Consider the following 22,863-nt stretch of genomic DNA (forward strand, 5'->3'; position numbering starts at 1 on the left):
GAAATAAACGACCTTCAATTGCTTCCTTTAGTCACAATGGTGTCAAGAACTCGGTGTAAAAATCTTCCAAATCAAATATGCAGACTTACTCGCTGTGGCGACCCCTTGTGACCAATGTGACTAAAGGAGCAGCTGAAAGTCGCTTATTTCAACACAACCGACTATAAATTGCCACAGAGAAGAACTGGAGAAGCTCTTTGTACTGTGTAAGCTCACATTATTTTAAATTTCGTTAAATTTCGTTTTAAAACGGGAGCTATGTCCTCGGAGTCACGCACCTCAATGAAGACTTGTTGAGAAGACGGTGAAGATGCCCACTGAATGCAATAGCAGCTGTCTCGTCTACACAGTTATCCTCCCATAACAAATAAATTAGTCAACATGGCCGCAGAGCACCTAGCCCCACATAACTGAGACACGGAATAAAACAACACAGGTAAATACAAATATGGTATTCGCGTTTTTAAAAAAACACGTAAAATTCATGATCTGCATGCTTTTGTTTGTATCCGCAACTGTAAACTAACATGCTACGAATTATTTACATAAAGCTATAGGTACATTTGTTATTAAAATGTCATATTCAAATAATAAACGTAAGGATTACAACACACAACCAGTTTATATTTTAATTTTATTCGTTTTATTCTGAACGCACGCGCGTGTGAATTTCTTTAATAATAATAATAATGATAATAATAATAAAAGACCCGTTCTTTTCATCTCTGTTTTCACAGATTTAATGGCGTTCATGTCTCGATTCTCTCGGTCCCGGAGCAGCTCCAGGTCTCCGAGCCGAAAAGACTCTGAACGTTCCTCCCCGATCCTGACCGTCTCCGAGCTAGAAAGGCTCCTTTACACGGGCAAAACGGCCTGCAACCATGCAGACGAAGTGTGGCCACGACTCTATATCGGAGACCAGTGAGTGTTTCTAACCTCTAAACGGTGGCAGAAGAAGTAAATACTCAGAGTGTCTTAATAACAGTGAATAAATACTTAAAGTATTAATTTCTTAGTAACGTATTACTTAGAAATAAAAATACCCATTACTACGAGTCAGTAATGAGCACCCAATGAGAACTAATTTTAATGAAGTAAATATTCTGGCATTCCACCATATAAGCTGAAAGTTGTTTAGTCTAAAGCAAGCGTATTTATCTAACATCTATATCTAGCTCCATCACCCAGCAGTATCTGTTTGTCTCATTCATAAGCTTAGGAGTCACATAAGAGTTACATGTCAGCATAAATCATACAAGTTATGTAGTCAAGTGAAAACAGTTTAACTGCTAGAGCTGGAAATACCTTCTCTCCTCTGCAGGGACATTGCATCAGATCGACGAGAATTGGCCAAACTTGGCATTACACATATCCTCAACTGCGCACAGACGAAGTGGCGCGGGGGAGCCGAATATTATGCTGGGATGAACATCACCTATCTTGGCATTGAGGCTCATGACTCACCAACTTTTGACATGAGTGTTAACTTCTATCCTGCTTCTGAGTTCATTCACAAAGCCCTCACCAGTGGAGGTTTGTCTGAGTCTGGGTGTGTGGGGGTCTGTGTGGGTAGATTCTCTGTTCTACTGTGTTTGATTTTAATTTTATGATCTATTAACTTTTAAATCTATGCACTCTTCCAATTGTTATTTTTTGCATGCTGTGTTTTTTGTTATTTAATTGCTTACAAGGTATCTTTGATTCTTTTGAAAGATGCCTATGAAAAATGTATTATTAATTGATAACATGAGGGAAAATTATCATTTCAAATAGCAGGTCATCTAGCAGTTAGAAGCTCTGTGTTCTGCATATCAAAAAAAGATCCCGGGGCAAGACTGAACCCCATATAACCCTGATGGCCTGATGGATAGATATTGACTAAAGTAATTTTAAGTAAAAATGAGTTATTATATTACTAGAGTAAACAAATACATTTGTTGTTTGACCTAAGACTTAAGACCTAAGACTGTTCTTTGACCTAAATGGTACATGGTAAATGGCCTGTATTTGTATAGCGCTTTTCTAGTCCCTAAGGACCCCAAAGCGCTTTACACAATCTGTCATCCACCCATTCACACACTGGTGATGGCAAGCTACATTGTAGCCACAGCCACCCTGGGGCGCACTGACAGAGGGGAGGCTGCCGGACACTGGCGCCACCGGGCCCTCTGACCACAACCAGTAGGCAACGGGTGAAGTGTCTTGCCCAAAGACCTAAGACCTAAAAAATTTTCAGACTGTAGTATCTTCTACATTTTAAATGAATCTCTTTTTGATCTAGGAAAGGTCTTATATAACTACTGGGAACGCTTAATGTAACCTTGCTTTAGCAGATTCATCCATTTGTATTTGAATGGTCCTGTTTTTAGTTTATAAATTTTCCCACTACATGCTGTTGCTTCTTCAAAAACACTTAAATGTTGTGTTATATAGTTAGACTTGTGTGGCTCAACAGGTCTAAATAATGATGCAAATGTCTAATGTAGTGAAGAAGAAGAAGAAAAGAGGAATTTGGGGCACAGCCCTTGTCTTAACTGGTCATTTAGCTTTTTCTTTAAAGTATGAACAAATATTTAGTATATTGCTTTACACTGATTACATGAAACTATTTTCATTTATATAAAATATGTATAAATATTTTTAGGGTAGCTAATAGTCTTTTGTAAATCATCAATTTATCCTAGTAATTTGCACTGGGATGAGGGGAGCAACCATTTGTGTTTAATAGCAGTGATCAGGGGCACAGCTATCCTAAAACCACGCTGAAGATTGTAATATAAACAAACATCCACAAGCTCACACTCTGGTTCTGTATGTCTCTTTTGCAGACTGTATAAAAATAATGGAAGTTTGTGACATCATCCATTGATTTCTGGAATCTGGCGTAATGTTAGTTTTGTGGCCACTGGCATGTTGTTTTTGGAGCCAGAGATGGTGGGAATTCCAATTGCAGAACAAACTGACCATTTTAAGCAAAACATTTTGACCTAACATTTTGTAATCTTATGGAATTATTTATGTCAAAAATTCCACGCAGGAAAAAACGTAATCTAGAATTAAATTCCTCTGCATAAATTCAACAACCTGTGCATGCAGAACTTTGATTCACACTCTCACTCTTGCTCCTGCAAATGAACTGAATTTTGACTGTTTGGAGCAGAGCCCAAAGGAAGAGGGGTTCTAATGTGATTGGTCACTTTTAATGGACATTTCAGGTTACTGCATTAAAGCAAGGTGGCGCCATGATCAGCGTTGTTTTGAACCGTATTTGTGTACAATTTGGAAACTAAATTTGGAAGCCTCTCCAGTGCTTATGTTGCTGCCAAATGGTCACTCAGTGAAACACAGCTGTACACCTCTGGCTGCAGAGTTCCACTCACTGCGGGTTCAGGTTCCAGTATTATAGGTCATCTAGATAAAGTTACACGTCCGCTGAGCAGTGGACAGAGAGGAGTATGTGACAGACTGTCTTTTTACAATATATGACAACAATAAGTAGCTCATTTGTTTGATCTGAACAGTTCAGGTTGTTTCTATCATTTTACGTAAATCATCTTATGTAAATCTGGTGGTACTTAGATCTGTGTTTACTAGTAAAGTATTCTTCACTGTTTTGATAAACAGTGAACAAATGCTCTGATCAAATGCTGATTATCAGCATTTTACAGCTTTGGAAGAAGTGTCCTAAATCTGCTACTTATATAAAAGTAATACAATAGTGTATGTATATTCAGTAAAAATAACATTTTACTGAAATAAAAGTATAAATGTGCTGCAATAAAATCTACTTGAATCTCTATAAAAGTATTTACTCATTAAAGTCTCCACCCGAGCTGGAACAAATTCACTGTAGCTAAAACACACCATAACTTATTATTTATTTTGCCTGTTTATAGTTTGAATAAATTACAAAATCACTATGAAAGATTTGATATGTGTGCTGCACATCAATAATTTGTTGTCTTCAGGATTTGTTGACTTTTTGAAAGTTAAGTTTGCCATTTTAACTATAGCTGTAATTTCCACTGTACATGGGTGGATGTATTGATTTATCACTGGCTTCACTCTAATACAGAAAAAAATGCAAAACCTGAAACTCATCCAGTCATGATACGTGCAGTTACATGTGTTGCTGAAGGCTGAGCAACTTTTTATTGGCGAATGAAATGTCTGTATTTTGGCCAAAGTTATAATTGCTGGATCACAATGCACACTTACTTTCCTGAGCCTCGTTATGTTTGTTTGTTTGTTTGTACAAGATATTGATATTGTACAAGACTAATGGAACAGGAGTGCTGAGGCTTCAGAGCTCACCTTAGAATCCTCCAGTTTTAAAGATTCATGTAATCCAGTGGCAGTTGTTGATATTTCCACTGCTACACAGCAAACAATAACTGTTGACAAACTTCATTTTTCAAATAGTAAAAAAATGCATTTTAAAACAACGCTGATGTTTCTGCCACAGTGGATACAAAGCAAACAGTTTTGTGTATGTGCTGGGCTCTTTGTGTGCATGGCTACTGAGTTCTATGCAGGTTGTTTAATTTGCGTGGACTTGTGATTATGTTTTTTGGTATGTGCAGGTAAGGTTCTGGTCCACTGTACTGTGGGAGTGAGCCGCTCAGCTACTCTGGTGCTAGCCTACTTGATGATCAGACAAAATCTGACGCTTGTGGAGGCCATCAAGACAGTAAAAGACCACAGAGGTGTCATCCCTAACCGAGGTTTCCTCCGCCAGCTGAATGGCCTGGACAGCATCCTGAGAGAGAGCCGAAAGACATCACCATAGAGCTGAAAATACTGTCAAGACACACTCCACCTGAGGTAGCAGCCCATTACACTGGGAGATATTCTGGGACCAAACTAGGAGCAACCTGTGAATTTCTGACTTTGCATCTCTGAATGGTAGCCAGTGATACCACAGATCAAGTGATGCCATTATTTTCATAGTCAATTTGCTCAGTTTGTTTAATCTTTGTAGTTCTGTAGACTCTGAAACAGCAGCACCAAATAATTTTATATTCCTTAAGATCAAAGTTTACTGGTACATTAAGATTCTAAAAAATTAGAAACTTTTATTAATAATTCCACTATTTCCTTCAAAGTGTTTTTTTCAATTTGTAACTGACCTCTGCCTTTCAGATTCATTCACGCACATAATGGTAGAAATTTTACAGCAACATCAGTTGACCTATGTAAGTTAAGTAGTAAAACCTTACCTTTGACGTATAGGATTCAAAAGTTGACTGCGAGTCCAAAATTGAGGAAACTGCTGCACGGGGTTTGAGTCAGATGTGAAACAGGAGTTTGGTGTGTAACCTCTGAATTATGTTAATTTAGGCTATGTCCACACTAGCCCGGATAGATTTGAAAACGGCGTTTTCGTCTGAAATGTGCGTCCACATTGAAACGGCCAAAAACGCTTACGTTCCAGTCCTGCGCATGCGCAAAAGTGGGTGAGAATTAAAGAATTTGACGAAAAGCTATCTGGAGCATGTACAAACTGATATTAATCTTTTTTAGGGCTGTCAAAATTGAGAGCAATCAAAACAACTGCTGTATAATGCCCTCCACTATCTTTGTTTAATTGGTCACATGAATGCATCACAGGACAAAAATGCATCATCGTTTTAGAAAGTCTGCGTTTTCGAGTGTGCACACTGCGACGGGACAGCTCCGTTTTGAAATATATGCATTTTCGAGAGCGTTTTCAAAACGCTGCGTTTTTCCTTGGGGAAAATGCCATCTCAGTGTGGACGGGAGGCCAAAACGGAGAGAAAACTATGCGTTTTCAAAAGAAAACACATTAGTGTGGACGTAGCCTTAACTTAGCTTCTATTTATTGATCTGAGATCTAGTTTCGATGCTCGGTAAACAATTTTTGCACAATTATGGCTGACAAGGGGAAAACACCTACGTTAAAAGTATAAAGGACTAGAAACAATCATTCTTATGGTTGACAAGTGCTAACATGTTTATTCATGGTACCATGTTTGCAGTTATCTTGACATGCCACAGATGTCCACAAAATTTATGCCAAAAGCTTTTACAGGATTCATCTACACATGTTTTTGGACGCTTCTGCAGTTTCGAACTCATATCCATTGTTTTTCTTTTTAGTCAAGCTTGTAGAGAACACGTCTAACAGAGATTCCTGTCTGACTTTTTTAAATTTCAGAAGAAAATAGTCAACCTGAGGCAGGTTATCGCCAACCTGATTAACATATCTGGGGTCTGAACCCAGCAAAGAGTCACAAAATAACCCCAGCAGACACTGTGATATTGAATAGGATGTTAATCTTTTTTGTTATCTAGTCTTTGTAGAGAAATAGTTCCACATATGAGTTGTGCCAAGGTTGCAGATGTGAGTTTACTGTTGTCTTGACATACTTTCTGAGTGTTGTCTGACTTTCTAGCAAGAGAAAGTATGTGTTCAAGAATGGTTTTATATCAGTATTTTAATGATTACAACAAAATGAAATAAACAAAACTGCCTCAACCCAGAGAGAAGTAACAATATCAAAAAACTTCAGCTGCTTAGTTTGAGCTAACCAACCACACACTGAACTATACACTGAACTACTCAGATCACAAGGTTTATAATGCTGTTTATTGGTCCTGGTAGTCCAGAAACGTTAGGTTTATAACGTTTTGTGTAAATTCCCTCTCAGTTGTTAAAATGAGAGGGAATTTACACAAAGGTAACACAAAGGTACTTGGCTTTAAAGTTATGTGAAGATAAGAATTTTAAAACAGACTCCATGTTCTTGTCTGTCTATTTGGAATTAACATTATGTGGCTGTAACTGCATTACAAAATATATTTTTAAATAGATAAGAAAAGTGAAAGGTGCGAGTGATATTACAAAAATCAAATCATTAAGCCTAAAATTCAAACAGGCATTGTTGTTTAAAATAGTTGTATAGATTTGCAAGTCTTAAAGATTTGTGAATCCACTTCATGCCTGAAATTAAACTGGCAGATGTTTTAAAGTGGTTAATGAAGTTATGAGGTCCTTTGCAGAAAGGAAAGGTATTTTACTATGATCAAAAATTATAATATGTAAAAGTAGAATAGAATCGTATATTAAAATAAACCTCAGCCTGTTAAAAAAACATGATGAAAATTGGCAGAAGAAAATTGTTTGTGCTAGGAAATTTAAATGTTTGTGTGACAGCAACATTAGGCCCTGTGTGATACTCCATATCAATTTAATGTATTCCCTCATCATGTTGAAAGTAATTTCTTTAAATGTTCCACAACTTTAGCCCGAATCTTATGGATAAAATACACGGGTCACTGTTATGATTCAGGAGTGTCAGTAATTAAAAACTGATCACAACTGACCCTAAGCAGACACGTTCCTTGTTGTATTTTCTAGTTAATATAGAGCGTAAATAAGTTATATCAACCCCCTCTTTGTGATTTTTTCCCCCGTGGTTCCAGTCACTTTTACATTTGTGAAGTGCCCTATAACCCGGGTCTAATCCAGCAAAGTTATGTAGCTTATAGAATTCCAGCGTAATTACAGCATATATAATGTAATTATTTGTTTGTGAACACAAAAGCAAATGCACCAATTGCAATTTGGTTGTTTGCTTCCAAGTTCCTTTTTTTGCTGATTCAGATTTTTTTTTCTAAAAACTATAACTTACAGCATATACAAACAAACTTTTCAACTTTTCTCAAAGTAAAATATTATTTTCATACTAAAAGAAATAATTAAACTTCCTAAATCCCCCAAATTGCATTAAATAACAGGATCTTCTCTTTTTTAAACAGTGAAAAGAGGTACAAATAATTAACAGAAATGAGTTGGTATATACCCACTGTTATCTGACATATCTTAACTTACCAAAAGTAAGCAGGTGGATTTATATAACAAAACAAATATCAGGTAGTTGCATTATTTCCAGTATGTTTATAAATTTACCAGATAAAATTATGTTGACCTCTCTTTCTTTAACATTTTTTTTAATTTTCATGATTTTTCTTGTAACTGTTTTTTTTTTCAGAGCAGCTTCTGGTTGGCTCTGAGCTCTGAATAGCGTAAGGCTGTTCCAAGTAGATGGTCCCTGGCCAAGCCATTGTTGCATCTTTAATTAATTAGTTGCTTATAATTTGGTGTTGTGTAAGTAAACCTTTTTATGGGGTAATTTATCAAAATAAATTCGTGCTCTCTAAGTATCTCCCAGTCCAGTGTATCACCTTAACTTTACAGTGACTGTTAGCTGTCCAGAGTACTACTCGAAGTGAAGATGTAGTATGCTAGCTCAAGAAGCATTTTGAGTAGACATGCAGTGAGAGACAATACCACAGATGTGCCGTTGCAAAAGCTACCAACTGCCTGGATAACATACACAGTAATCATGCTGCGTGCACAAGTCGGGTAAAGTCTGCTGTTTTGTCTTGATGTTAAAAGCGAGGCTTGTAAAAAAAAACTTTAGAAGAGCCAATTCTGTGCTTTTAACCAGCATTTCAAATACTTTCCAGTGTGTTACTAACGATTACCTCAAGAATGATGTTTGAAACACATATTTTGTGGCTTGTAGAATTTGTGCTGTGTAACATCACCATGTTGAGGTACAAGGGGGAATGAATTGAGCATTGTTACTCTCAGCAAATGGAGATAAAAATAACCCCCCAAAATGAGGATCTGTACAGTCTGTGGATATTAAAGAGGGTGTACTATGCTCATTATATATATATGCATATGTAGACGCATTAGTGTTAAAATATTGGATTTTCATATTAAACATGTTTAAAGTGTTTAAAGTAAATACACTGATGCCAGTGTATTTACAAGTAATTTTTATTTACAAGTAAAACCTCTGGCTTCACATTGTACAGTTTCACACAGCTTTTTTCTACTCTTAGCTCTTTATTATCTCAGTGAGTACAGATATCTCCAATAAGGTCATCTCAGGCACACAGCTCTAGTCTCCCAACCCATATGGTGTTCAAACCTGTTTGCAAGGAGCAGCAAATCTAAAGAAAGTTGGCTGTTCTTCAGACAGAGGATAAACTTAGTGCCTGCACCTACACCCAGCATAAAAGAAATAGTATAATCTATTATGATTGAAGAATAAAAATGAGAATCTGGAAATGAGCAGACTGTGCTATTACTATTGCTCTCAGCAGCTTGGTTGCTGGCAAATATGAAGTGTTGTCAGAATCTCCAAGTAAGAAATACATTCCTTCCCACGCACTGCTGACTCTGTTGTGCTTGTTCCAGGTCCATTGTGTAACTGACGCCACCAACATTAACAGGACGCTTACATTAGAGACTTGTATTTTGCGTTTTGTTTGGGTTTCCAGGTTTGGGTTTGCGGGGAATTGCCAAAATTAGAGACGGGACAGCCTGTGAAACAGGAAATGACTGCAGTGTAATCCATTTATTTCAACACAGTAACTGTATTCTTATTATCACTTTTTTAAACAGTAACTGTAATGGAATACAGTTACTCATATTTTGTATTTTAAATACATAACGCCGGTACATGTATTCCATTACTCTGCAACACTGCTCTTGGCAAGAAAGGGTGTATTTCACAAAATACATACCTGTATTTTGAACCATAGTATTGGAACGCAAAAAAGAACAACAAGCAATCTGAACTCAACTGTCATGACTTTTCAGTGACAATTTGTGTGCATTTTATAGGGAATTAATTGCATCTTAACTGGGTGCTTAGGGCTCAATAGATAATCAAATGGCCACATCAGACTATAACTTTCTGTTATAGAAAGCATATAAAGATGGATGGAATACCCATTATCACTTCCTGCCTTTTTAGCCCATGTCTTTGAGTGTAACTAGCATGACATTACCATAGTATTGTAGCCACAACTTGTGCCTGACCCAAATGGTAGCTCACTTGATAACAGTAGTTTATTGTTGTATATCTAAAATGCTGTGTCAGCCATAAGAGAAACTATTAAAAAATGTTAAAAAGTCCTCCAATGTTTTTATGTACAATATCTAAACAGATGCTAAAACATGTCTACATTACTTATTTGTTCAAAGGAGCTACCTGTCACTTTCAGTCATCAGATACCTTTTTTTAGAATCAAGCAACTAAACAGTGACAAAATATCACAGTGATGCGTAAAAGTCAATTTGACTACATATTTGCTACAATTGATAAAATATGTTTTAGTCAGGCTCATATCCTCTATGCTAACAAGAATAGGGAGCTGTGATGTTGTCCATCTTAATGTCTATGCCTTGCAGTATTAAAAATTACTTCTACTGGCAAAAACCCACTTTATGTGTGTTTTTTGCAAGGACTGTGGTGCTTTTTCAGTTCCGTCATTCCAATTCCATCGCAGGTACAATTTTTAGTGACCATTAACTTAAGGGCAATATACATAAAAAGTGATAAGTGAAAGAAATGCAAACGGAAGATGTAACATTGCATTCGAAGGGGGATAATGAAATGAACGTCCTGTTTAGAAATATCAAAATAATTTACATTTAGAATAAATAAATGCTAAAATAATTGCTCTTTGTGACATTTTTCATTCAGATTGGCCCATCCTTTAAGGAGGAGATAGGGTGCATATATACATACATATAGTGGAGGAAGTCATTGTTTGAGCCCCTGCTAAATGTGTAAGTTTACTAACTTAAAAAACAAATGAACTGTAGTAGTAGTAATTTCATTTTAATGGACAGAGAAAAATATCAACCAAAATCCAAAAAACATGAAAATTATGGTTTGAGTGAAATAAGTATTTGATCCTCAGGCAAAACATGACTTAGTACTTGGTAAAGAAGCCCTTATTGGTAGATGTAGTTGTGAGATGTTTTTTGTAGTTGTCACCAGGTTTGTGCATTGTAGCAAGTGTGACCCACGCTTGGCAGTGTAATTACAGAGTCTTCATTTACAATGTGCATTGTAATCTTGTGCTTGCGTGAGCAGCTTTCCAGCTTCTGGTCACTTGGCAGTGCTTCTTGCCCTCGCTCTTCTTGCTACTGCTCTCCTCAGCTACTGCAGAAAAAGTGGATGCATGATTATGATGATAGGTCCTTGCTGTGTCTGCCAGCCTCCCCTGACTCTACACCCTTACCCCGCTGCACCATCCCTCCTCTACGGCAGAGCAAAAGACAACACCCCGCCACACAAACATCTCAGGAGTGATTATGGCCCAGAAATTTTCTAAATCCTTTAGGTTTTTGGAAACTTGAAGCTTTAGCTGCCTTCACTGATTTTCTATAGGACTGACATCTGAAAACTGGCTAGGCCACTTCCTGACCTTAATATGCTTCTTTTTTTAGCCACTTCTTTGTTGTCTTGGCTATATGTTTGGGGTATTTGTCATGCTGGAAGATCAATCCACGATCCTTCAGTGTTCTGGCTTGGGAAAGGATGTTCTTGTTCAACATTTTACAGTACATGGCCTGCCAATTGGTTCCTTAATGCAGTGAAGTCATGCTGTAACCTTAGCAAAAAAAAAACAGCCTTAAAGCATAATGTTTCCAGCTGCGTGCTTGACTGTGGGGATGGTATTCTTTGGGTCAACATCTTTCTTCCCTGAAACGCTCAATTTTAGTTCTATATGACCACTGGACTTGGACTGATTCTTATATAGCACTTTTCTACTTTCCTAGAGCACTCAAAGTGCATAATACAACAAGCCACATTCACACAAGCACTGTCTTCTATGCTTTAAGTGCTTTCTATCTAAGCATTCACACACATTAATATGAGCTTGGGGTTAGGGTTAGGATACTTAGCATGCAGACTGGGGCAGCAAGGGATGAAACCACCAGCCTTCCAATTAGTAGCTGACCTGCTCTACCTCCTGAGCTACAGCCACCCCACTTTCACCTGACTGTTCCCAGAATCATTTAGAAGTGTGCAAACTGCACATGTGCTTTCTTGACCAGGGGGGTCGTGTGGGCTCAGCAATATTTTAATCCATTACAGTTTAGAGTGTTATCAATGGTGTTCTTGGCGACTGTGGTCCCAACTGCCTTCAGATCGTAGTCTTGGGTCATGATCATCCTTACCTATTAAGGCAAGATCTTACATGGAGACCGAGAATGACTGATAGTCGTTTTATATTTTTATTCCATCACACCAGCAGCTTTCTCACAAAGCTTTTCCTGAAGGCTTTGAGATCAGAAATTGTAATGTTTGATAGACTGAATATAGTCTTTGTGCTACATGGGCACATAACCAATCTGTGGAGGCCAGAATTCTGGCTGTAGGTTATAGGGGATCATTTACCTATTCCACTAAATGATATGCTATTCAATTTATAACTTTTAAGTAATGGAGTTGTCTGGATTTTTGATTGATATTCTGTTTCTCCATTAAAATGCAACTACAATAAAAATTAGAGACTGTTCATTTCTTTGTAAGTGAGCAAACCAAATTCAACAGAGGATCAGATCATTATTACCCTGAATATACTGTATGAACATTATTGTAAGAATATGGGATTCTGATTGATATGATTGATATGATGATGTTGCTTTAATGCGTCAATTAGTATTTGGAAAAAAAGGAGCATGGTTTGCAAAATTTGGCAAAGCATCCTTAGTTTTACTGAGTTAAAGCACAGGAGAGGCATATATATATATATATATATATAGATATATATATATAGATATTTATAGATATATAGATATATATAGATATATATAGATATATATATGATAATTTCTAGATGGGACCTGTATTACCATTGTATTACCTATGCTGTATTGCATTTGCATGTTTTGTATCCGTGAATTTTTTGTGCTGTGATTGATGTTGTTCTCAATTCCTGTTTCTATCTCTATTGTTTTGTTATAGAGCCCTTTCTATAGAAAAACTTGAATTGTTTTAAATTTATTTTTGTATCACTTTCTGTGCGGTTCATTAAAGGAGACACTAGCAAATGAGATGTTAATGCCTTAATCTGTGTACTTCAAGTTGGTTTTTAATCTTGTGTGTCTGTTTTTATTGTAAATAACACTGAACATTGCTAATTTTGTTTTGATAAATTCTCTACTAAATGTAATAAAAATATTCTAACTGAGATATTTTACTGTTTTTACGAACTGTGTTGTGTCAGATCAAATATTTTATATTTTTAATTTTAATGTTCATGCAAGGAAAGAGGACATTCAACTTGAAGAACACACAGACTCGCTTCAGAGACATAAAAACAGCTGATGATAATACCATAAGGTGATAATATACATCTTGTGTCAAACCTGTGATTTATGATCCCCATATCCCCCTGAAAATCAGAATCAAAGTCAGACTTACTCTCCACAGAAACGTGAGACTGTCGTACTGGAGCAAAGATCCCAGAGAAAAGCCAGTGTGGGTAAAATGACTCATGCGGGCCGCAAGTAGAGGTGACATGGGCCGTGAGATTGAGACCAAGGCATTAGAGCCTCTTAATGCGTGTTTTGTTTGGGTTTTCCACCAGCATGCAGTTACCAAAAATAGAGAGGGGACAGCTTAACATATGAAACAGGAAAAGACCGCCGTGTAATCCCTTTATTTCAACAAAGTAACTGTATTCTGAATACCATCTTTTTAAACAGTAACTGTAACAGAATACAGTTACTCATATTTTGTATTTTAAATACGTAACGCTGGTACATGTATTCCGTTACTCCCGAACACTGAGTACAAGCATCATTTAACTTTTCCTTGCTTTTCAGCATAAATGCAGGAACTTGCAGGTTTTATTAAAACTGTCATAATTGCCAAAAACAGGGTTGACCCATGTTTAAATGAGGATTGCTTCATATATCAACAGTTCTGAAAATCCCTTTTTAAAAAAAGGAACCTAGAACATGCTCTCTCTGTCTCTAAACCTTTTCATCACGTGCCCCCCCTGTAATGGCTCAGCACTGCCTGGTCTTGCAGTGTGTCCACCTGTTGTTGACACACCACCGCCTGCTCCGAATACATAATTTGCCAATGTCAGAGTTTCTGCAGAGATGGTAAAAATCAGTGGGCGACATGTTGTGCCACTGTCACCACAGCTGGGCAGCACAGAAACAGCGGCTCAGGGCAGAAGATTGCAGATATATCGGCGGATATATCAGCCCATCGATAACTCAGTTGGGTTCTACCATATTGGAGTTGTTATTGTTTTGGTTAATTGGTATTCGAAATTGGTTGTAGGTGTGAATATGAGTTTGCACTGTTGTCTGTCACTATGCATTATCCCTGCAACTGACTGACAAGCTCCATCTCTGCTATGACCATCAATTGGATAAGCAAAACAAAATGGATGGATGTCAACCATCACCCCCAATCACGACAGATGGAGGCCCCTTCCTGTACCTGGTTCTGTTATGACAGGAGTGGGCAACTCCAGGCCTTGAGGGCCAGTGTCCTGCAGGTTTTAGATGTGTCCTTGAGCCAACACAGCTGACTCAAATGGCTAAATTACCTCCTCAACAAGCCTCTGGAGAACTCCAGAGGCTTGGTAACGAACTAATCATGTGATTCAGGTGTGTTGACCCAGGGTGATATCTAAAACCTGCAAGACACCAGCCCTCGAGGCCTGGAGTAGCCCACCCCTGCGCTATGACCTGTTAAAAGAGTTTTTTTTCCTTTCCACTGTTTGTCAAGTACTTGCTCATAGGTGGTCATCTGATTTTTGGGGTTTCCTATTATTGTAGCACCTTTACCTTACAATATAAAGTATAATACAATATAAGTGTGATTTGGAGCCATAAAAAAAAATGGAAGTGAAAGTGGATAGAGGGAAGGTTTAGCTTCAGAATTAGGGGGCTTGGATAGTAATTTCACATACTGATTAGGGCTAGTGATGGTGAGATGAAGCCTCATGATGAACTGAAGCTTTCCATCCAATTGGTCGACTCATGGTTCGAAGCATTGTGATGATTCATTTGCTCTACTGCGCCATCAAGTGGACAATTCAAGTGAAGCGGGCTCTTTGATTATAATGATGTGTAAACCTTATGTACATCTGGATAATGACACAAACTAGTGTTTGGTGCTTCACTTTTTAATAAACTAAAAGACAGAAATCAGATTATAGGATGTGTAGTGTTGTTTATTTATATTTTGGTGTTTATCATTTGTGATATTTATTACTGTGTGCATACTTTATTAGGAGAGACAAAATTAAAAAAAAAAACATCTCTTCCTTGCTGGTTCCATCGAAGAAGAAATGCACAAGTAACTATGTAGCACGTACGTAATCCAATTCCACAACATGGTGTGATGGGGAATCAGCTGTTTTCCTGCCCATGTTATTTCGAATCTGGCGCGAACCGATGAACCAGTCCCTGAATCAGTCACGTGGTACGGACTGCCCGCGAGGCCTCGAACGTCACTGCATACGTAATCAAAGCAAGCCTCGATGCGCGCTTCAGAAAAACGCCCCCGCGATTACCCGACGCACGATTCGAAGCTTCGACACACAGGACACATCACTAATTAGGGCTGCCACAAACGATTATTTTGATAGTCGACTAGTCACCGATTATTTTTGCGATTAGTCGACTAATCAGATCATCATCCACTGGACGTAAAACTACAGCTTATATAACTATCATTAGCTTACAGCTTTAAGCTTTTAAGGTGCTAACTAAAAATAAAGACAAGATGATAGTTTATTCAATTTTAATGAAATTTGCAGATTGTTTCGGTAAAGTTTAATAAACTCCTTGCTATCTAAAATATAACAGGACACCGGGGTATATTCTCCAGCATCTCACACTTCTGATAATCAGCTGTCTGCTTGACGTTTATTCAGCTGTGTAAAAACTATAACTTTAATCTCAGCCAAACCGATTTACTCAGGAACAAATAAAATACTAAAAAAAAAAAAAAAAAAAGCCAAACAACAACATTTTTAATTTATCTAAGTGACTCATATATATTTAACCTGAGTCGCGAAAGACGGCGGTGGGTTTGAAAACAATTTGCCGGGAGTCCGGTGTTCTCACGGCGCTAGTGACCTAGCCCCCGGCTAGCTATCGAGCTAGTGGGTAACAGACGTCTCCGAAAACGTCGGAGCGCTTTTGAAAATATGTGGTGTCCTGATAAACTGAGCCGATATTTGAGGTTTACACAGCTACATTCTCGCCTGAAAATATGTTAAACGTTTATTTTGTGACCCAGAAAGAATAATAAGAGTAATATTAAAACTAACTAGCTACCGCCATTGTTGGAAACTAAGCTGGGCCGCGCTATGAATTCTGGGACACAGCTACTTCTTCTTCTTCGGGGTTTAACGGCAGCTGGAATCCTTGTACATGCAGTGCTGCCATCTTCTGTTTCAGTCCGTTATTACACTCTTAAATCCTGCTATTATTCCTGCGTCTTTTGCGATCTTACAAAGCTTCAAACGACACGTCGACTATTAAATCAGTCGTCGACGATTTTGATAGTCGACGTAATCGTGACTAGTCGACAAATCGTGGCAGCCCTAATACTGATCAGTAAAGTTTACATTTATTTCTTTTGGCAATCTCTTGTTTTAACAGATGGGATGTAATGCTCCAAGAAATGTGCCCCGCTTGTCTGCTCTGTGTTCTTATCAATCCCAGTGAGTATATGCAACAAAGAACACATGCTGTAAATACACCTGAAGGACAATGACTTGCAAACAAGCAGGCTTCTTCACGTTGCTGTGGAAATTTCAAGCAACAAGATAATCCAAACCACTGGAAACAGAATTCTGAAACCAAAGTATTATGTGATTTCAGCAAAAGTGGCAGAGCTGGCTAGATGACTTTAGAATTTAAGTTAATCTCAAGGGTTTGCATGCTCCCTAGTGCATGTGTGTATGTTACACCACTCTAAAAGATGCCTCTGTGCCCCGGGCAGCTTTGGGACATTCTGATCACTGCGTGGTCCATCTTATTCCAGTTTATAGGTAAAAACTCAAACGTGCCAAGCCTGTAGTCAAAACTGTGAAGAAGTGGACTAACGCAGCAAAGCAGGAACTGCAGGACTGTTTTGACTCCACTGATTGGACTGTTTTTGAAGCTGCATCTGAGAACCTAGATGAGCTCACGGACACTGTGACATCATACATCAGTTTTTGTGAAGACGTGTGTGTGCCAACAAAGACCTTTTGCACATACAACAACAATAACCCATGGTTCACTCCTAAACTCCAACATCTTCGTAAGGCCAAGGAGGACGCCTACAGAAGTGGTGACAGGGCCCTGTACAAGCAAGCTAGGAACACACTGACCAAGGAGATGAAAGCAGCTAAAAGGATCTACTCCCAGAAGCTGGAAGAACGGCTCTCAGCCAACAACCCAGCGTCAGTGTGGAAGGGCCTGCAGGAAATCACCAGCTACAGACGCCCCACCCACTGTTGAAGCAAACAAAGACCTGGCCAAGGAGTTAAACACATTCTACTGCAGGTTTGAGACGGACAGACTTCCACGCCCCACCCTCCCCAGAGACATTGCTTCAGACATTGACCCCCAACACACCTTCCACCTCTCCCCCCTTCATCCTCCCCCTCCCCAATCCAGTCAACGACCACCACCACCCTCCCCAATCAAGACTCAACGACCACCCCCACCCTCCCCAATCCAGACTCAACGACCTCCACCACACCTCTCACCCCCCTTTCCTCCTCCCTGAAACTCAGAATACACACTGAGGATGTGAGCCGACTATTCCAGAAACAGAAGCCCAGGACAGCCCCCGGACCAGACGGCGTCTCACCCTCCTGCCTCAAAACCTGTGCTGAACAGCTGGCTCCCATCTTTACTCGCATCTTCAACAGATCCCTGGAGCTGTGTGAAGTTCCCTCCTGCTTCAAACGCTCCACCATCATCCCTGTTCCCAAGAAACCCACCATCACAGGACTGAATGACTACAGACCTGTCGCCTTGACGTCTGTGGTCATGAAATCCTTCGAACGACTGGTGCTAGCCCATCTGAAAGACATTACAGGCCACCAGCTGGACCCTCTGCAGTTTGCCTACCGGGCAAACAGGTCGGTGGATGATGCAGTGAACATGGGGCTGCATTACATCCTGCAACACCTCGACCGCCCGGGAACTTATGCCAGGGTCCTGTTTGTGGGCAGGAGAAAGGATCATCGGCACCCCCCTGCCCTCCATCCATGATCTGTACCCGCCAAGAACCAGGAAACAGGCAGGGAAAATCATCACAGACCCCTCACACCCTGGACACAGACTTTTTGATCTGCTGTCCTCTGGCAGACGGCACAGAAGCCTGCAGACCAGGACCACCCGACACAGGAACAGTTTCTTTCCCCTCGCCATCTCCCTTCTAAACAGTTGACCTGTCACACTGCTCCCACTGCCAGACTGCAACTGCACCTTATGTACATTCTGTAGTATTCATTCCACCTCATTTCATTTCTGTATTTTATGTATATAAGTTTAGATTAGTTATTTATAGTTGGTTTACACAGCTTTGTGTATGTATGCGTATGCATATGTAATGTATATATAGACACGTGTGTGTGTGTGTGTGTGTGTGTGTGTGTGTGATTTACATTGCTGTGCTTGAGAGCCACCATCTACCGGAACCAAATTCCTTGTATGTGTCTGCACATATACTTGGCACATAAACACGATTCTGATTATGTATAAATAAAAGAGGGCATACACAAAAAACATGCTTTCAATTAGTTTATTTATAACACCACCACCATTTTATCTAGATTTTGTTAACAAATGTGATCATGAAAAGGATAATGTTATAGGTAAAAAGAAATAAAACAAAATAAATTATTTAAACAAACAAACAAAAAGTAACACGACAAATGACAACACAGCAGAGAAACATTTTAGAAGGAGAAAGTTGGTCAACTTGGTGTTTTTCCCCATTCTGACTGTTGATATGCTGAACCATAAAAACTGACTGGCGTGGATAATAAAGGCTATATCTGATAAGGGAATGAGTTACACTATTTTAGTTCGCCACAGTCAGCAATGACAATCTTGGCTTTAGTTGTGCCACTCTTTGTGCCTTGCTTCTCCATTGCCTTGACAACATCGATACCCTCCACAATGTTGCCAAACACCACATGCTTCCCATTCAGCCTGGAGAGCAGAGGAAAGTATTAGTATGCGAGAAAGACACCTGAAATAAGCTGAATAGAACCTGAATGCAGCAGCATTACTAAGTAGAGCTTACCAGTCAGTTGAGGCTGTGCAGATGAAGAACTGGGAACCATTTGTGTTGGGCCCTGCATTGGCCATGGACAGTGTTCCCATGCCTGTGTGCTTCAACTGAAAGTTCTCATCAGGAAATTTCTCTCCATAGATGGACTTGCCCCCTGTTCCATTGTGGTTGGTAAAGTCTCCACCCTGAAGAGAAAAAATGAAGCACATGTGGTAAACATACATAAATACATACAGGTGAAAGTGAGGACACTACATATTCCAAGCCTCGACTGTACCTGGCACATGAATTTAGGGATCACACGGTGAAATGTGGAGCCTTTGTAGCCAAAACCTCTCTCTCCAGTGCACAAAGCACGGAAGTTTTCTGTAAAATTAGCATATTGTTGCTTACTTAAAAATATATAAAGCAACTAAAGTCAATAAAAATAATAAGCAAACTATTTTTCTGCTTTTGGTAAAAAAACAAACAAACAACAACAACAAACAAACAAACAAACCCTGAATACTCAATTTCCTGGAGGAACCTACCTGAGGGATTAATAAAGTTCTATCATCTTTACAGTAAATTTGAAACTTCATGGATAACAATGATAATTATATTTTAACATTTTTAGAAATACCATTTTGATTAAGTAAGTTATGGTGAATTATTCATCTCAGAAACATAATAAATAATGTCATAATAATATAACTTTTAGGCAGCTGTGGCATAAACCTTAGTGGCTGGTGATCTAGTAAATTTGTAAAGCATTACACAGATCCTTCTCTTTCTAGTATTAAGCTATAGGTGTTAGTATCTCCACGTGTCAGTTGATTCATGTATTATTTTCACAATCTCTATCACCCATAGCCCTGACAGATATTTAGAATAAATCCCGCTGTGGTTGAATGGGAACGAAAACTTTTCAGCAGTGAAACATAAATTGATTGTTGGGTGTGAGGAAGCTGAGGACGCACAGTGACACGGAAAATGTTTTTCTACCTCACCTACCTGCAGTCTTTGGGACCACATCAGCCCGGAGCTACAGAACACAGAGATTTCAATTAGTGGAAAGGAAACAGGGGATTCTGTTTTAAGGTTGAGAATTTATTGATGTCATAAATTGATGATTGATTATTGATTGATTGATGTAGCTTGCCATCACCAGTGTGTGAATGTGTGTGTGAATGGGTGGATGACTGGATATGTAAAGCGCTTTGGGGTCCTTAGGGACTAGTAAGGCGCTATATAAATACAGGCCATTTACCATAAAAACACGCAAGTTTGAGACCTGCTAAAGGATACTTGCTTTTATTTATTTGCTGAAATTTTAATATATTTTTAAGCAGCATATTTATCGACACTCAACCCTATACTAGAGACAGCAACCCCACCCTTCCCCAAGCACTACTCGTAGGAATTGACGATTCTGCGAATGCAACATCTGGAACATACAAATATAAGTAGTTCATGTAAAAAAAAACGTTAACCTGGAACACTGGAGTACCCGGAGAGAACCCACGGAGACACTGGAAGAAGCCATAGGCCGCACACAGAAAGGCTAGATTGGAAACCACAGTGCTAACCACAGTAGCACTAGGTTGCCCTCGGTTTATATTGTCACCTGACGATAACACTGACACCTACATGCAATTGCTTTAGCTAAAGTTAAAAAATAAATAAATAAAGCAGCGAGGTTTTAAATCTCATCAGACTATTGGGAATGAAATTGAGACTACTCCTTAGAAGATGACGAAGGCTGTAGCTCTGGAACGCAGAGTGACAAAATAAATGATAATAGGAAATCTCTTACCTCCATTACAATTCTGCCGGCGTTAGCGCCATCAATTGTTATGTCAAAGAAAACTCTGGGGTTTCCCATGTTCACAAATGTGCTCGCGATTCGTTCGTGATAGAGAATAACGTACTGAACCTGACAGCGACACTCGGGTCTATTTTTGGATGGGTCTTGCGGCAGCGATGTAAATGGCCTACAGCCAATCACAGCCGTTCCCTTTCAAAGACTCCAATGCTGACCAATTGGATTTAAGATAATCGAGGTTACGTGTGACATTTCCACGGCAACCCTCAAGGGCTGGGCAGGAAGCAAAACAGTTAGGTGCCTGACCTAAATTATTCCCTTTTGATAGACTTGTAGTCAAGACCACCTAAACCAAGACCAAGACAATACCAAGACCAGAGGGTATCGAGACCAAGACAAGACCGAGACAAAAAAAAGTCTTTAAACTGCAGCCAGATGCTGCTTCGTTTACGGGTGTCAGGCAAATTTATGTGTTTTTGCGATGCACTCGCACAGCCCTCTTCCCCGCTGTCTACTGTCTCACTCACTTACAGAGAGGACAGACGCACGCTCCACTTGACTGTCGCGTCTCTCACCCTCTCTGTTTTTCACATAATGATATTATCCTATATGCTCGCATGTGATTGGCCACAATATGGAGGGATTGAAGCATAGCTGAGCCACTGTGTGAGAGCTGAGCAGCGAAAGGAAATTAAGTGAAGCTCTTAGAGAACTTACGTTGTGTGTCATGGATACTGTTGACTCCAAATCTCCCCCGACCACTATGTCGATCTGAGACAGCAACACCGAGAAAGCGAGACCAAGACAAGACCAAAGTCCATCGAGACCATTACATCAGTTACATTTGGGGTCAGATGATGATTCATCTGAGCCCAAAACAGCTTTCCACTTTGCCTTGGTCCATTTTTGAATGAGCTTTGGTGCACATACAATGGTGACACTACTGGATCATTTTAACATATGGCTTCTTTTTTGCACATGCTTCAGCCAACATTTGTGGATGGCACGATGAACTGTCTGAACAGAAAATTTAGGAATTTTTATACATAGTCCCCCATTTTCAGGTTCAGCATTAATTGTACAGTTGACTAACAAGCAGTTTCATGGTCAGGAGAGGTCTATGACAAATTAAGTAGATCAAAGATTTGAAGCTGATTCCAAATGTTGGATTTCCATTTGGTAGCTGCTCAATGGAACTCTCAATATGAGGTCCACAGAAATGTCAAGGTGGCCATCATTACACTGAAAAAACAGATAAATCAAAGATTAACTTGGGACAGCATGCTAGTAAGGGAAAAGTATGGAGAAAGAGAGAAATGGTGGAGGCAATGTTATGGCATAGGCATGGTTGCCAGTAGAACCAGACCACTACTGTTTATTGATGATGTGCCTGCTAATAGAAGTAGGATTAATTCTAAAGGCTATGCTCTGAGCCCAAAAATGCTGTAACATACAAACTATTTCAAAAAATTATTTATGCTATTAGTTTTATCCATTTATAACACAGAGTTTAAATATCCAGCTAAAAGCAGACTAATAGTTAACTATTAGTGAAAACAAAATTAATAAAGATGACTAACCCAAACAGCAGTTGGCATTCTGATGGAAAAAGCTTTACATACTATAAATACATTCAAAAAGCTAAAACTAAAATAAATGTTAAAGTTAAATAGAAAAACGCCATTGGTCAAATAGCAATGTTTAATTCTGATTCAGTTTCAGGAAGGGGACAAAGCAACTGTGAATACAATGATAATTATAATTAAAAAATAAATAGAAAATAATGGCAATTACAATGTGTTACAAAATAGGCAGAACATTTTTAAAAATCTTTTTTGTTTTTTGTTTAGTTTTTTTGTAGTAAATTTGTTTGTTCATACTTTTCAAATATAATTTTGCGTAGCTCAACGTGGAAAAGAATTTCTGTTGCTTTGTCAACACAATGTT

At 38.8% G+C, this 22,863-nt stretch overlaps 2 protein-coding genes across 2 annotated transcripts; one reads left to right on the forward strand and one right to left on the reverse strand.

Annotated features, from left to right (window-relative positions):
* The first annotated feature begins 380 nt into the window (after nucleotides 1–380).
* dusp26 (dual specificity phosphatase 26) lies at nucleotides 381–4,789 on the forward strand. Its single transcript, XM_085358580.1, has 4 exons — nucleotides 381–436; nucleotides 738–921; nucleotides 1,322–1,533; nucleotides 4,584–4,789. The coding sequence occupies exons 2-4, from the start codon at nucleotides 743–745 to the stop codon at nucleotides 4,787–4,789; spliced, it is 597 nt and encodes a 198-aa protein (XP_085214706.1). The 5' UTR covers nucleotides 381–436; nucleotides 738–742.
* A 13,881-nt stretch (nucleotides 4,790–18,670) lies between these two features.
* On the reverse strand, nucleotides 18,671–21,037 carry LOC146629416 (peptidyl-prolyl cis-trans isomerase-like). Its single transcript, XM_085358582.1, has 5 exons — nucleotides 20,908–21,037; nucleotides 20,106–20,136; nucleotides 19,390–19,478; nucleotides 19,125–19,297; nucleotides 18,671–19,030 (listed from the first exon to the last, which is right to left on the reverse strand). The coding sequence occupies exons 1-5, from the start codon at nucleotides 20,974–20,976 to the stop codon at nucleotides 18,895–18,897; spliced, it is 498 nt and encodes a 165-aa protein (XP_085214708.1). The 5' UTR covers nucleotides 20,977–21,037; the 3' UTR covers nucleotides 18,671–18,894.
* Nucleotides 21,038–22,863: the final 1,826 nt, after the last annotated feature.

The sequence above is a fragment of the Diplotaxodon limnothrissa genome, linkage group LG7, assembly GCF_057381915.1.
Source record: "Diplotaxodon limnothrissa isolate DT_005_m linkage group LG7, D_limnothrissa_male_GT1.1, whole genome shotgun sequence".
In the NCBI taxonomy this organism is placed as follows: Eukaryota; Metazoa; Chordata; class Actinopteri; order Cichliformes; family Cichlidae; genus Diplotaxodon; species Diplotaxodon limnothrissa.